A 16,494-nucleotide genomic window follows, 5' to 3' on the forward strand; every position below is an offset into this window, starting at 1 on the left:
GATCTGATATAAGGCAGAATTTAAAATTAAAAATACCTGGAAGAAAGGGGCATGAAAGGGAGTAATTTGAATGATTATGTTCTCCCAAAGCTTCTGGAAGCCTCCTTATTTTCCCAAACTGGGTTTAACATTGTCCCTTAATCAACAAAAATATTGTCTTTACACTTTGCTTTTTATAATGTCAATATTGAATAATGTGACAAGAATATTTATACAGAAAGAAGAGGAGACTATGAGCTTTTGAAAATCTAGGTGTTCAACTTTTTGAACTCTTATACCCTGAAGATATTGAAATTAACATTTATTGGCTGATGATATTTTGATCATGAAGAATTATCAAGGATGTTTGATTTTACTTAAATTTTATAGGTTCAGAAACAAAGAGTTCTTTGTTGGGCCTGTAGTAATACTCAGATCTATCCGGTTAAATTTTGAAAATTTTTATTATCAGAATGATTGCTCAAATTCATCAGTAACCTGTTCTGTATGTTTTGTTGTTCTCGTTGATGTATATCTAAGCAGTAAGATAGGCCTTTTTATAATGCTGTTTCTCCTTAAAATGAGGAATGGCTCTTTTCCCTTTCTTCCGGGAAGCCTAAGGAGGAATATGGAGCTAACTGCAGTACCCAACTGAACTAAAATAAAAAGCTTGGAGTTCAGCGCCAGCAAACTTCCATCTGTTTTCTTCCCTTCTTCATTATTTGCACCGCTACTACAACCAAAGAACTGATGCAGTTTCTAGCTGTTTTAGAGCAAATAACCATTTCCAGATGAAAGCAATAATAAGTACAAAATGCATTTTTTCAGTTATGTCTAAAATTACCCACATCAGTTTGCTATTATCCATTCACAGGTAGTTTCTATTTTTGGGGGGGGTGGGGGGGGAGGCTGGGCTGGGTGTGTTGGTACATTGCTCACCATCTTAAACATGATATCCAAGAGAGGACTAGAATACCTGTGCCACACGATCATTGGATAGAAATGCTTGTGAAACTGATGAACATGGAAACGACAACAAAAAAGTATGATCATTTTCACCTACACTCCACGGAAAGTAGTAACCTGAGACGATTAGGACACTCAACAAGAGGTCACATGTCTATTAGAGGTGAAGCAGACACTTGAACATCTGTCTGCTTCATGGGGAGACTTTTCATCTCAGAATACATACCCTAATAAACAACAGTTGGAGAAAATTGTCTATGACATTCAACATAATACTCAGCTGAGGCTGAGAGAAGGAAGGGTGGAACTGTATTTCCTTTTGTAAAGCGAAAACAGCCGTGAAATACAGCCTCTTCTAAAGTCTGATATTTAAAGGGAGTTGTAAGAAATCAAATTGTTCAATTTTAACGAAGAGTGGCCAAAGTTACTGGCAAGCTCATGCCTCCGAGTCTGCAAAATCACTGACCAGGAAAGCAAAACCTTCCCAACACCCAATTTTAATATTGCGCTAAAGCCACTGACTTTGTTAAAACCTCCGAGTTAAATATGATCCCCTCCCCACCGCTCTCCCCCGCCCTTTAGGTTAGTGTTTGGGGGACCGGGAGGGGGCCGGAGCTTGGCCCCAACCTCGGAATTGGTGCCAAGGGCTTGTAATACAATCTCTCCCCGTTTGAAGGGTAAATCAGTGTCAATTGCGTTTGCTGTCCACCAGAAAAAGTAAGCATTTTACTTCCGCTCGGTCTATGTGGACTGATGAAATGTAGGAAATCTGTTTCTGGCAGGGGGAAAAAATCGTTTTCCCAAACAGCACCGAGAGGAGCCATCAGAGAAGTATGAAGAGGGGCAGCGCGGCTGGAGCTGCTGCCGCTGCCGCCGGGCTGGTGGGGTGCGGAGAGCGGCTGCCGCAGGACCCGCGCCGGGAGGGGGCCGGCCCCGAGACGCTGCAGGAGCCGAGCCGGGAGCCCCGGTGCCCCTGAGAGCCGCCAGCAGCCCAGCTCCGGACGCGGGGGTGAGCAGGCGGGCGGGCCCCGCTCTCCGCCGCCGTTGTCGCGGCGTGAGCGCTCTGCAGCCCGGCTTGCGGAGCCCCGGCCTCTGCTGCACGGCTGGCGGCAGGGGAGGGGGGCCGTCGTTGCCAGTAACGTCGGGCACGCGGCTGGGAAGGGTGGAGAGCCTCGGACAGCCGGACGGGCTGTGGCGCTCGGTGTGTGGTCACTGCAGTGGGTGACTCTCTGACTCCCTGGAAGCGACCATGTGTTCCTCATCCCTATTGTGGAACAGTCCAAATGACCGCCGCAACGAAGAAACCCGCTGGGGCGGCTCAGCCAACCGGGGACAGGAGTGAGGATTTCTCATTAGCACAACGATTGTAAAGACACACATATGCATTTCGTGCAGAAGGGTCTCTGTCTGCATGCTCAGCGTTGTCCCTTATTGAGGAGAGGAAAGCGGAGGGGGGATGGTCTTAATGGATTGATCCTTATTGCTTTACTTGAGTCAAGGAGGCCGGGAGGGGGGGAAAGAGCGCGACACGCGTGATTTGGGGTGATGCCGTCTTCCACTGATGAGTTTGACAGAGTCGAGCTTTTGCTACGTGAATAAACAAACGCTAGGCTAGCCTATGAATCAACCCCCTTTGGGGCGATTTTTTTTTGCCTGGTATTGTTCTTCTCGTCCAAAGAGCAAGGTTTTGGAATCTGAAATTATTTGGGGAGCACAGGAGCCAACTTGGCTTTGGAAGCATTAACGATTCTGGCAAGATTAAATTCTATCAGCCTAATAAATTGCCATTAGCCTAGTCCAGACACCCGAAGTTTCTACTGTCGTGAATAGAGGGGAAGCAAAAGCAGGGGTTAACAGATTCTGTCTTCTACCTTTCAGTACAATTGGGGTGTGTGTGGGGGGCGGGGGGATTCTCCACTTTCCTCCAGTTAACCTTTTTGGAAATCAAAACCTTTCCTCTCTCCCACCTTCTTCATCTTCATCCTCTCACAGTGAAGAGTTTGCAAAACTTTACTGTCTCTCTTGTAAACTCCTCCCTCTCCCCAAGCACCCTCTCCTACAAAGCTAGATCAACTATGGGAGATCTTATGCCCAGGAAATAAGATCTGCATGTGCACAGGAACACCCATTAGGCCTCCTAGTGTTAAATAAAGGCTCAGACAGGTCGGAGGTGCCAGCCAGGCAGAGGAAATCCACCTTTTCTCCTCACCTACCCCCTGAGATTCACAGAGACAAGGCTGAGGAGGCCTCTGCTCACTGGTTTTCTTCCCCAACATCTTAGCAGTGTGGACGCTGATTAACTCCAGCTGGATCTGGTTTGCCCAGCCTGTCTTTGAAATTGATCAATGAGTTCCTTCTCGAGGAATGCTCCCCCCTAACTGTGGAGGAGGAGGTGGTGACTGTGGCAGTCCTCTCCAGCATGGGCATCTTGGTTCTCAGTGCCTAAGACAAGGTAAGGGACAGACATCTGAGGCATGGGACAGGCAGCCTTTGCAATGCACCTTGCAGCTTTAGTACGTGGTTCCCTGAGTGGGCTCTGAAAGGGAAAGGTAGCTTGTATTTCAGCCTGTGTGCTACTGAACTTGGGGCTTAGTTCTTCATTTTAGTGTTACTCACCATACTTTTGTGATGTGGACTGTGCTTTGCTGGGAAATAAACTCACAAGGCAAAATTTATTTCATCTGGTTCAAAAGGTACTGTGATTGCCACTGAGTGTCCTAGTATCTTGGTAAGAAATTTTAGTTAAACTTGCAGGTATGAAAGAATGTCAGGTCTTATATTAATCCTAAGTATGTTATGCATAATTTTAGAATTTTGCTTCAAGCCTGCAAGCCTGCTTTATATTTATAGACTTCGGGAGCCTTTGGAAGGCCAAAGTTACCTTGGTTGAAACCAAATAATGAGGCTCTAATGGTTTGTTGCAGAGGGAGTTGTTAAAACTGGAGCTGATGTTAAGGTAATTTTGGTATCTTTGTGGTTTTGATATGGTGGCACAGAGATCCCGCTGTTTCTTTTAATTTCTCCTGGACGACTGTCAAGATTTTCCACTCAGTGTTTTCTGACTAGAGAAAAGAATTGGAGTAAAGGTAGAAAATATCTCTTGGCAAAAAGAGTAAGATGCTTGTGTAATTTTTCTGTCCTAAATGTTTTCAGAGTCAAAGCAACTGAGTTTTTGCTAATGCTCTCCCCTTACATGAGAGTACATATATATTCAACAGAATGTAGAACTCTGCTAGCTCTCAACTACACTATAGTTACGTAAAACAGAAATCTTTTTATTGCAAACAACACACACATGGACACACACACAACAACATCTTCTTATGAATTAAGATTTACTTAATCAACTTAGGTTAAATTTTGATGTAAGTCCTCAAACATCCTAATCGATTGATGACTTTCAGGTGATTTTCTATTCAAATTAAGTTTGAAATTAATCTGGTAGGGGTCCAGAAACCTGAGCTAAATTGTTTGGAAGAATACTTTAGTATAATTAAAAAAAAAAAAAACTTAAAAATCTCTAATGCCAAGAAAATATAAGAAATTAGTTCCCACTCAGTCTTAATATTTTGGTCATGATTTGAGAAGGAATTATTATTGTAGGTATACCATCATTTGGTTCAAGACAACTCATCATGGGGCTGCAAAATAAGAAAAAGGTTCCTGGAAGAGAGTTAGCATTCCTTGAGTTTGGGCACCAGAAGGGCTGAGTAGGGTACTTTTAATGACTAACTAGACTTGTTACTTTGGCCAAAATGTCTTAGGCTTCCAGTCCCGTATTAATAACCAGAAATTTGGCTGGTAAATCTTCTAAGGTCCATTTGAGTTTAAAGATTTTATTATATAATTAGAAAAACTAGTAACGAGTGTCATTTTGCCTTTACACTTGGCGCTTTTTAATTTTGGACAAGTTGCTCCCCTTAGCCAGAAGCGGAGGTCCATTTACAAGATCTAGAATTACCTTTCTGATTACGTTTTGGACTTTTATTTTCTGTTCGGATTCTTAGGTTAAGATTTTACATTCATGACATTGGTTGAGAATATATAGCTTTGTAGATATATTATTGGCCAGCCAAAGTGAATCACATAGGTGTAAAGAACTCAGAATGGTGAAAGAGCCATCTAGAGCTATCCTTGGTTGTTAATTCTTTGAGTCTAGTTTGAAAGATAGCATTTTCTCCTTCCAGATTATGGAAGGGTGTTTGGCTTAAGGTGTTTTGTTTTTTTTTTAATTGTAAAAGACAGTGTTATTGGCCTATAAACGTTGTTTTCTTAGTTGTTTCACACCCATAGCACACAAAACTGACTAGACAGAGGGGAGGTCGATGCTCTAAATCAGAACAAAGGTGACCTTTAGTGCAGGGACCCTTGACTGTGGGTTCATTAGCACTCTGTTTTAAATGGCCACAGTTAGGTGTCTGTGGGGGGGAAGGGTGTGGTGACATCCTTTCACATTTATTTTGAGAGGCATGGCATTCCCCTTTCTTAATAGCTTATGAGTCTTTGATGCCAAAATGAAGTATAATATGTTACCAAAATTTGTTTTTAAAAACATGTGAACTACCCATCTTGGAGTTCAGCATTTCACTCATCATCCTGGGAGTTTCATCCCTCTCAATATGAAGAAAACTTGGGATTTTCCGTTATTTATGGTTTTATTTCATCAATTCTTTATCTGTTTTCATTTCTCCCCCTGGCCTTTGCCATTTCTTAGTTATCTAGAGTTCTACAAAATATTCCTATTTTTGTTACAGAATTTCTTTTCTTTTTAAAATAAGTCAGTGGAAGCTTTATTTTTGCATATTTCCTATGGTGATGATTTCAATTTAGCTAGTGTTTGTTGAATGTAAAATATATGCCAAATACTGACACAAATATTTCATCTTCACACGTATATGTGAGGTGTTAACCTCCATTATACATACTGGAGAACTCAAGTACAAAGAGAAAAAGTCATATAACTAGGATAGAACAACTACTAAATGGCCAGGTAGTAGAGCCAGTATTTGACCCCAGGATTGACCCCAGTATTTGACCCCAGGATTCCAGTTCTAATATTCTATTATTCACGCTTCTTAGCAGAATTTCATATCAGACAGTAGTGATATAATGTTTATCATTTTATTCTTATTTTTCTGTCTTTCCAATTTATTTTCCATGCAATATTGTGATACTTTTTTTATAATATGGCAACAAAGACTAGAGATAAACCAGAAACCATCTTGGTCATAATCGAAGCACACCTCTAGGTGGTGAAAAAGAATACTTTTTCCTCAGAGTCAAAACTATGTCTTCAACTGGGATTCTGGAACAACAGACTAAACAGAATCTTTAAAACATGTGATATTGTACTTATGGAGTGATTAATTTTTTCTTCTTCCCCTGGGCTGGTTCAAGTCTCATCATATTCATAATGGTTATTCCAGAATCACTTCTATGGAAAGAAAGAAAAAAATACACGCACACACATTCTTTGAAGAATTCTGTATTAAGTTTCTGCATGTTTTTCCCTTTAAGTTTTATTTTTCTGAATTCCAAATCCTGAGGGTTGAGTTATCCATTTTTAGATATACCCATAAAGCTTGGAGAAGCCATAGTCTGAAGAAGGCATTACAAGCATTTGAATCCTTACTCCTTTTTTCAAAGCGATTGGCTTTGCTTAGTAATTACTGAAGTTACTTATCAAGCTTTTTAAATATTTAGGTTGTATGAATTTTAATAGTAACATCTTTCAGTATTTAGATATGTTATACAAAAAAAGAAGTTTCTCTTTCTCCAAAACCTATTTTTTTTCTTCAAGTCAGTGTATCATTTCATTTCCTGTCTTAAAAGCTACCCCTTGGTATCTCTGGTGGTTTTCGAAAATGTTTGAATGAATTCAAAAGATCAGAAATGACCTTTGTCTTGTAATTTGTTCTTTGTGATCTAATTCAACTCATTCAGATGGATTAAACATTTGTTGAAAATTATAAAAGGTTTATAATCCTGTAGTGATCTTTTTATCTGGGTAATATAAATTTATTTGACCTTTGTACACCGCAATTTAATCATTTCATTTGGAAACTGCTTCAATATGGGGTAATTCACACTCCAAATTTTGATCCGGCTAGCTGGGTCCATTTTCATCTTTTCTATTCATATCTCAGCTATATTTAAATCCAAGACCACCATGTAATGACTTTCAGCTAAACCATAGAGTCATGCCAAGTTTGATGGTGATTTAAAATGTGAAAAAAGGATCAGAAGAATTTGGATCAAAATCCTAATTTTTTTCAAAAGGGACTTAAACAGAAGAGTCCCTTAAACAGAAGAGTCCCTATCTATGACAGTGACTTAGGTGTCTACATATTTGGCATATGTTTCATTGTTTAACTACTGTCAGATGCTAATTACCCACTAAGCCTTCTTTCTCCTACCTTTGCCTCCTGGGAAAATATAACTCTGTTCTTTCTTTTTTTTCACTTTACATATAATTTTGATTATATACAAAGCAGCGTGACAAACATTGCTTAGTTATTCTTATTTAACTTAATGATCATCTGTAAATATTAGAAGATAGTTTAAATTACATTTCTGGCAAAATACAGGACAGACTACATGAGAAATAAATGTGCCACTGTCAAGGAAAATAAAAACTTCACTGTTTAGAAGCATTGAGGGGACAGATTGTGTCCCTCTGGCTCACTGAAACTGTTACATGCCATTAGGCTTACTGTAAACTATCCCTTGATGAATTCTTTGCTGGACAATGAGCTTACGAATCTGAGGTGTCTTCTTGCTTTTACAAAGCAAAATAGGACTCTGATGCTTAAATGGAAGTTGCAGAGAACATAATAGGATGTAGGTAAAGTTACTGAACTACCACATCTCACTTTCAGGAAAGTAGCGGGAGATATTGTGTCTTCAGAAGAAAGGCATTTTAGAGGTAACCCTTTTAAGATTTCAATTAGTTATTTAAATGTATGAATCATGTGCTTAAATGTATTATTACTTAAATGTTTGTTTCTGAGGCTAGCTAGCCTGTAGGAATCCTAACCAACTACTGGGAAATGTTTTGTTTTCCTGGGGTTGGACCTATTTTTTAAAGAACTGGGGCAAAAAATGTTTTAGCCTTCTGGTTTAGTCACAGGGTTTGGAGAATCTTTAGGACTTTATATGAATAATGTCATGATTAACTGCAAAAGAAAATAGACAATTGTGATCTTCTGGTCCCTGTAATGACAATTTAGTAGCATATGACCAGGTATATTAAAATGTTTCACATTTTCACTAGTTATTACTTTAGATGACTAGATATACAGAGATTTATGGAAGGTGTTTTCAAAGAAAACTTACAGTAATTTTTTTCTGCAAAAATTACTTCAAAGCATAATTTCTCTGGAAATTAAATTGTCTGTGCTTTTAAATTATATATTTATGAAACTTTTTAGGTGTTTAACCATGCTCCCAGCAGTCTTTTCTAATGCTACAGCAAAATGTTTGTGAGACTGTCACATTTTACAGTTTTCTGAACACCAATGTCTTATTTTGTTTAAAAGCTGTCTTTAAAAGACAAAAATTAACCGAGGCTAAGAGAATTAAAGTTTGAGATTAATTGGAAAAGAATGCTATGTAATGTTTCAAATGATAAAACTGACAAGGATATATACAACTTATACTGGTGAACTTAAAATACCATTAGTAATAAATATAGCTGAAAACCCCATTATATCATATAAATCTTAGTTTTTGTCATTTGCAAACATTTTCATTTCATTCAGTCATAATGCATTTGGTTATTTTATAGTCACTATTTGCATACAGAATGGAGTTCTACACATAAACTTATGAGTTTATTACCTTCCTGCTCCAATATTACATCTGTAGTCTTAGGTCCTATAAATAATGCATACAATAGTACTACATTTAAGGCCAAGTATATATTCATACATCTTTTCTGCAACCCACATAGAAGACTGTTACTCATAGGTTAGTGAAATCATCCCTTACTGTGTAGATATAAGATATGTAATGTAATTACTTCTTTGCTAAACATGAATACAAACAAACCCTAGTATGCAAAACATACGAAGTGAGAAGGTACAAAGTATGACAAAAGAAAACCTGTGACGATATTTATTAGAATTACGGTGTAATTCCTGGGTTATAACGTGGGTTCCTGATGACACTATTTTGTAAAATGTGTCATTCTGAAAACAGTAATGGTCTTAGAGTAAAGACCCAAGTTCAAGCCTGACTCTGCCGTGATCTAGCTATATGATCTTGGTTGAGTCACCCTTCCTCTTTGATTTTGTTTTCATTAACTGTAAAATAAGAGAAGTGTAGTAGGGACTCTAAAAGGATGCACTCCCCCATGTCCCACCCAATTCTCTAAAGTATAAGTGCATGATTACTTGGCCATCTGCAAAGAACCAAGGGCTGTGCTTAATCTCATAGGTAATAGTTTTAAGAGTAGTGGTCATATGTTTATAAGAAATTTTGCAAGTCCAAATTTTGCGGATCAAAATTTGGAGTGTGAATTACTCCATGTTGAAGCAGTTTCCAAATGAAATGATTAAATTGCGGTGAACAAAGGTCAATTTTGCTAGTATTCAGTCCTAAAATTCTGTGGAAATCGATGGCTTCAAAAATTAACCCAAACAATGGGAGTTTACAATTTGGATACCAAAATTTTAATCAACCACTTTTTATTGTTTTTGAATAAGTAGAATTTCTTTCCTTAGAAACTTTCGTTTTTCCAAATATGATGTTTTACACAAGCAGAGAGCTTACTGTTTGATTTTTCTATTTGACCTTTGACAGCTGCTGCTTCCTACCAAGTAGTTGGTCAAAAGTGACAGGGCCAGTACAAGTAAAGCAAACAGTGTTTCATGAGGGTTTAATAATTAATAACCTGACTTGTCATCCAAACTTCCACAGATCCTGTTCCTTACTGTGTCATTGGCAGTGAGATTTTAACAAGAGAAGTCTGTATAAAAAGCAATTGCTCTTTTGTTTCCAAAACAGGTATTACAAGTGGATAAATAATGTGCACTGCTCTGAGCCCAAAGGTACGCAGTGGACCTGGCCTCTCTGATATGCATCAGTATAGCCAGTGGCTGGCCAGCAGACATGAAGCTAATTTGCTACCGATGAAAGAAGATCTGGCCTTGTGGTTAACCAATCTGTTAGGTAAGGTTATAAGATCTCATTTTGTCATCAAAGATAACAGGTTTATTCTCCCTGCTCATGTAGTGTCCTTCTCCTAAGCATGTGACACCACTTTAGAAAGAAAGACTTTCATTATTTGCATTTTGCATCTGGGAGACCTGAAGCATATAGAGAATTTAAATGAATTTCCCAATGTCTCTCACATTAACTGTGCTTAGTAATTCCAGTATCATGCATTGTAACTGTGTGGTCAAATTGCTCATTTCATCTACACCCTTGCTGATCTGATTTATTTTTACTTTTCTTTCATGCAACTGACCAGTTTGGTCTATTCTTTTGACACTGCACACGGGCCACAGTCTGTGAGATCTGGCTTCTAAAGCTAGATTTCGTTGCCCTACTTTTGTAGCACACCTTCTAAAACTGCTGAATAGCCAGACTCTGGAACAATAACATCTATCCTTTGTCCAAATGAGCTGACTGGAGTCATCCAACCTTGAACTAAAATTTTTCTTTTCATTACACTTTTGTTTTTAAGTATTCTTCCAAAAGGACGATCTTAGAGAAAAATGCTACCTCATGCTAAGGCTGCCTCTTTTTTTGTTTCTGTTGTGCTGGCATATTCAGAGTATACAATTTCAACCATGTGCAAAGTGGAATCATACATTCAAAGGATCATCATATAAAGCAATGCTTTTTCACTAGTAATTTTTCACAGAGAACAAAATTGTTTTAAGACCTGAAAAAAGGATCCTTATAGAGTCTATAAGATTTGAATATTGAGTAAACATAGAATTTGCATGGTGCTTTATCATTTACAGAAAGGATTTCACCAATATTATTTTATTATTGAAAGGATTCCTTCAAGGTATGTGTTGTTATCGTCACTTTCTAGCTGCTGAAACTGAAGAGTTTAGTGAAGAGCATAGGGCATCTGTAATTTTAGCAAGGTTTGACAAGGTTTTAGCACATTTGAGCAAGATTTTTCTTTTTGCTCACCATGGCTCTGGATTTTTACATTGCTTTTGCATTTTTTAAGCCTTTATCCTAGAGTTAGAGCTTTCCTTTTTCCTTACTGTGTGCACATGCTTTTGACAATTCTATGTAGTCTAACCAGGGCTACCGCATATGGAAATGCAGGTGGTGCCCTTTGCAAGGGACCCCAGTTAAAGGGTAAGAGAAGAAATGCAGAAGGCATCCTTCACATCCATCACTCCCCAGAAAGACCCTTCACTGTGCTATGGAGTGATATCCACCAGAAGGAAGGGCTACCTTTCATTTATACAAGGGGAGAGCATTTTTATTTATCTCCATTATATAGAGGATGTCAATTTAGCCTAAACAGATGGGTTTCCTCCCTCTTTTGTGTGTTCACTAATTATTGTTATATTAGTATTTTATTAACTTAGAGCTGTTTTCAGATATGGGCTGTCACAGCATGGCAGTATAGAAGTTAAGGCACAGACTTGGAATGAACTGCCTGTGTTTGAACACCAGATGTGCCACTTAACTGGCAATATGATCTTGAGCAAGTTATTTAATCTTTCTGTTCTTTAGTTTCCTCATCTATGAAGTGGTAATGACAGTAGGATTGCTGTGAGATTAAATAATTAAAATATGTATACTACTTAGTGCCTGAAATATTATAACTCTATATGTGGTGGTGTTATTCCATTTATATAGTTCAGTGATATGATTAATTTGATTTGGTGGGTAAGTTCATTCATTTATTCAACAAATATTTGAGTGTGCATCAGCATAATAATTATTTGAATAAAATGGACTCTGGAATCAGAATGCTTGAATTCAAATCTCAGTGCCATCACTTACTAGCTCTGTGATACTGGGCAATTTTCTGAATGCACTGTGCCTGGGTTTCATCATCTGTGAAATACATATAATACTAGTACCAACCTCATGGGATTGTTGGAGCGTCAAGTAAGATCGTCAGCTTTAGAACAAGGTCTGGCACATAGTAATCAACTAGCTATAGTAAATATACTAGCTATTGTGTTTCAGCACAGTCTGCTAAGTGCTAGAGGGTAGAGTGGTGACTAAGAATAGACAGAGTGCCTGTTCGTATAGAGCTTGGAGTAGATTGAACAAGAAATTAATATAAATAAGTGACTGAATAAATGATTCATTAATTGGACTTGGTATAAACACTAAAAGATATAGGTTGCAATAAGAATGTAAAAACAAGGAGATGGGAATGGGGCAAATGATCAGAGGGCTTGGGGAAATCCTTTTTAAGGGGTCTTATATTTAAAACTGAGATCTGAAGAATAATTAATAGCTAGCCAGACAAAGTGTGGGGAAAAAAGCCTGTGTGGAAAGAATGGCATGTGCGGGATAGGAAGGAGTTTGGCGCCTTAGAAGAACTGAACAAAAGCTAGTGTCAACAGCGTAGATCAAGAGGGGGAGACTTTCATGAGATTTGTTGGGGCTAGAGCGTATACTGCTTTGAATACCATGTTGAGGAGCTTATAATTTATTGCATGCTCCACGAGGAGTCCCTGAGATGTTCCAGGCAGGGGGAAATCATGATTATGAGTATAGCCTGATTACACAGGTGTGTTCCAAGGTCCCATGACTTGTCATCAAAAGCATTTTATTTGGTGAATGTGATCATTTACAAAGTAGCTTGAGCAGTGTGAGCAGCCCCAAGACAGCCTCAAAGAATAGAGAGTCAGTGTATGTGTAATGGAAATATCCTTGGACTAAAAGTCAGGAGACCTGGCTCCTAACTGGTGTCAGGAGACCTGGCTTCTGATTCTGGCTCTCTCACTTGGTAAACTTGCCCAAAGTCACTCAGCTATCTTTTCTGGGCTCAGTGTCCTCAACCATAAAATGAAGGGGTTGGAGTAGATGATCTCTAATGTCCATTCCAGTTCCAAAAGTCTAAGTTTCCAAGAAATCCATCTCTTGAGACCCAGTTTGAAATCATCAATATGTATAAACAAGGAGAAAACAGTTTACGTAAATGAATAATCTTTCTTTTAAAGAATAAAAAGGCTAATGTTCTTAATGCCAGTTATTGGTAACACAGAAGCAACTGATGGCTTGTGAAATTTTCTCAGAAAAGAAATCTTAAAAGAATCTCAAAAAAAAAAAGAATCTTAAAATATAGTAAAGTGCCACTTTCTGTTAACTTGAATTCATAAAAGTAGGTAGATGATAGATTTCAAGTAAATATCCTCATGGTAACTTGGAAAGTAGACCAATAGCTTGAGGTTATTTAAAGTGGTAAAACATTCAGAGGTAAGAAAATATGTTATGTACTAGAATGGTGATAATAAGGAAGAGAGAAAAAATGTATGGCTATGTGACAAGATATTTTTACTAGACATAATAGATACATTTAGTATTCACGTATTTTAGAAATAGAGTCATTAAAGTAAATTTTAAAATTTTACTGGTCATTTTGTTGCCTCAGAAATATTTGCAAATTTATATTATACAGCTCTATTTCAATTCTCCATTTTTATCTACTTGAAGGTCAGAGATATCTTGAAGGTAGTTTCAAAGTTGATCTGGTCTCTAGATAAAGTATCTGAATTTTTTGGTGAGGAGGAAATTCACATACTAAATTAAAGCTTCTGACTAGACTTTGCCATTGTAGTGTGGACCTTACTTGTGGAAAGATTTCCTATTTCTTTCTAGCAATACTTGACTAAAATGTAACTTTTTTTCCTTTTTTTCCTTTCAAAAAAAGTAGTAATGATATTCTAAATTCAGGTATTTCTGATCCTACATATAAAATGTCAATTGAAAGGTGGAATTTTTTAAAGAATGCTCACTTTGCATTCAGGTTTTTGGGTGGATAAAAATTATTTGATAGAGAAGAAAATTATTTCATTGGTTCATAGACCAATATTCACATTCTTGCCAAATATGAAGGCATAATACTGTAATTTTCAAGTACTATATACTTACTTAATCAGTAACAATAATAGCGCTTTAGATTCCTCAGCATAAAATTAAAGCAGCAATAGCAAATTTGCAATAGCAAATTTTTAGACTAACTAAAATTTATATATTAGAATATAAAAAACTATTTTATAAGTTAACTAGTTGAGTTAAATAAATTGTCATGATGGTTGGGATTTGTTTATGTGGTAGCATACCAGTCTGATTCATGAGAAAATCATCCTGTGATATTTACAGACTACTTACATATCTTTGTAGTCCAAGTATGTTTTCTATTGATAATAGTTGACACTATGGAGTTTTATGACCAACACTCAGAAAAGACAGCAAAAGAAACCTGAATCAAGAGAATCTTGCCTCTAAAACATTTCTCTGGCCATTGTCCCCTGCTGTACATTAAATATACACATGTAATTTTTATTTTAGGTTTTCTGTTTTGTTATTTTTGTTCATGAACTAGCTATTGCTCATATGTTAATTAACTATGTCCTTAGGACATATTTGAACATCAAATGATTATACAAATAAGTCTTGGAGAAAAACTTGTTACTTTGAATAAACAGCATGTAATTAAATTAACAGTCCCAGATTATAGCAACTACCCATCATTCAGATAGATGAGGCACATTCTACAGATTTCATGATTGTTGAAAGACTATTGAAGACTGTTGTTGGTTTAATTTTGAAATCAATATACTAACATAGATGTTCTCAGATTGTTTATTATTTTGTGTTTCTTTAATCATTTGAAAATGACCTTTATCTTCAATTAGTATTTGTTTAATAACACTACATGAATCACATGGGAGTATAATTTTGAGAAAAGACTGTAGTTGTTAAGCATCACAGAAATTGATATTGCTCTTAAGGATTTTAGATCGTTAAGATGTAGGCATATGTGTTTGGATATATGCAGGGAGTTTGAATAAATCAAAAAATGTATTACAAATCAAGTTAAGCTAAATTGATTTTACTAATATTTAGAAATGCATTATGACAGTTGATGTTATGATGATTGTCCCTTTCTCTGACTTTCCTACATGCACATAAAGGAAAATTCAGTTGTTATATGCGTAGTATGATCAATAGGTAATGTTTTCCTTATTTCAGTTATTTCTGAAAAAACCTATTTTTAACCTTAGAAAGTTAAGCACCTATTTACTGGAGTTGCTGCTGTCTAATGAGTTTGGAACAGCTCTCTTTTCTTTTTTCTTAAAGTCCTTTTACTGGATACTTGTCCTGCAGACTTCTCATATTCTTGATGTAGTCAATAAAAATTTCTTAGGAAAGGTGGTGTCTTATGCTAGTTCAAAAGTTTAAAGAATCAAGTCTATGTTCACAAATTGACACCTTTCAGAGCAGTTACACCCTAATGTTTTTTACTCAACTTTTCCAACAGAACCGACTTTGTCTTTTGTTGATACAAATACAGGGTAGACTCTGAATCAGTGTGGAGCAGGTGCTGATCTAGGGTTTCTGGATATAATCAATCATTTCCTATCTCACAACATTTATATTTCAGTCTTAAAACACTGACTAATTTGAGTTAAGATAGCAGATGAGTTGCTTCGAGTTCTCTAATTGGAGCAATAGACTGTGATTGAGAGGTACAGTGGAGATTGGAGTAGAGTTTGATCATATCTAGATCACCCTTATAGATAAAACATACTAGTTTTCTTATGCAATGAATCAGGCTACATAACAGAGCATGCCTGAATGCTATTCTCGGTCATTCTCCAATCATCAGCAAGGTGGCTTGCTATTCATTTCTCAGCACCACTGTCTTCAGCCCTACACTGTTTTGTTTTTTTCTGAAGGAGTTTCTAGAGAGAAAAAATCTGTAGATTTTCTAAAAAGAAAAAGACAACTGCATTCAAGAGAATGCATTGTTATAGAAAATAGTCATTTGTGTATCCAGCAAATATTGATTTAACTAACTAAGAGTGGTGGCTAAAAACATAGACTCTAAACCTAGACTTCTTGGGTTAAAGAGTCAGATTCACTGTGTGAGCTTAAGCAAGTTATTTAACCTAAATACATCAATTTCATCATCTGTAAAATGGATATAATAGAAGCACTCACTTCGCAGTTTTGTAAAAATATTAAAAACATGAATACATGTAAAGTGCTTGGCATATAGTAAGAACTCAAATGTTAAATATCATTATTAGATATTATATATTATTAGGGAACTGAGTGTAGTACTGCTAACTTACTAGGAGGAAAACATTCTTTCCTAGCAAAATAGAAGATAAAAGGGATAATCTTCATGGAAATTATGGCAAGCCTACATTTCTGGGAGGAATACACTTGTATGTACAAGTATGTGTGTTGATTTTAGTTACCTGACAAAATATTTCAGGTACATGATTATTTCATATCATTGTATCCTCATATTTTAAGAAGAAATGACTAATCACAATATTTAACCAAACCACCTGATCTCTGTCTACTGGCAAATCATGACTG

General features: G+C 36.9%; 1 protein-coding gene across 7 annotated transcripts in view; it reads left to right on the forward strand.

The window, feature by feature from the left end:
- The first annotated feature begins 1,525 nt into the window (after positions 1-1,525).
- Positions 1,526-16,494, forward strand: part of GAS2 (growth arrest specific 2) — a 119,533-nt gene continuing 104,564 nt past the window's right edge. For 5 of the 7 annotated variants that reach the window (XR_014326399.1, XM_082845171.1, XM_082845175.1 and 2 more), the window contains exons 1-2: positions 1,693-1,954; positions 9,952-10,116. Coding sequence is in view for 6 of the 7 variants with exons in the window: in XM_082845171.1 (XP_082701297.1) it covers positions 9,972-10,116 (145 nt within the window). In the remaining variant the exon portion in view is untranslated. Of the gene's footprint in view, positions 1,663-1,692; positions 1,955-2,861; positions 3,398-9,951; positions 10,117-16,494 lie in introns of those variants that run through there. The other 2 variants (XM_082845173.1, XM_082845172.1) reach the window with 2 other exon arrangements.

Source organism: Leucopleurus acutus (assembly GCF_964270905.1).
Source record: "Leucopleurus acutus genome assembly, chromosome: 8".
NCBI classification, from domain to species: Eukaryota; Metazoa; Chordata; class Mammalia; order Artiodactyla; family Delphinidae; genus Leucopleurus; species Leucopleurus acutus.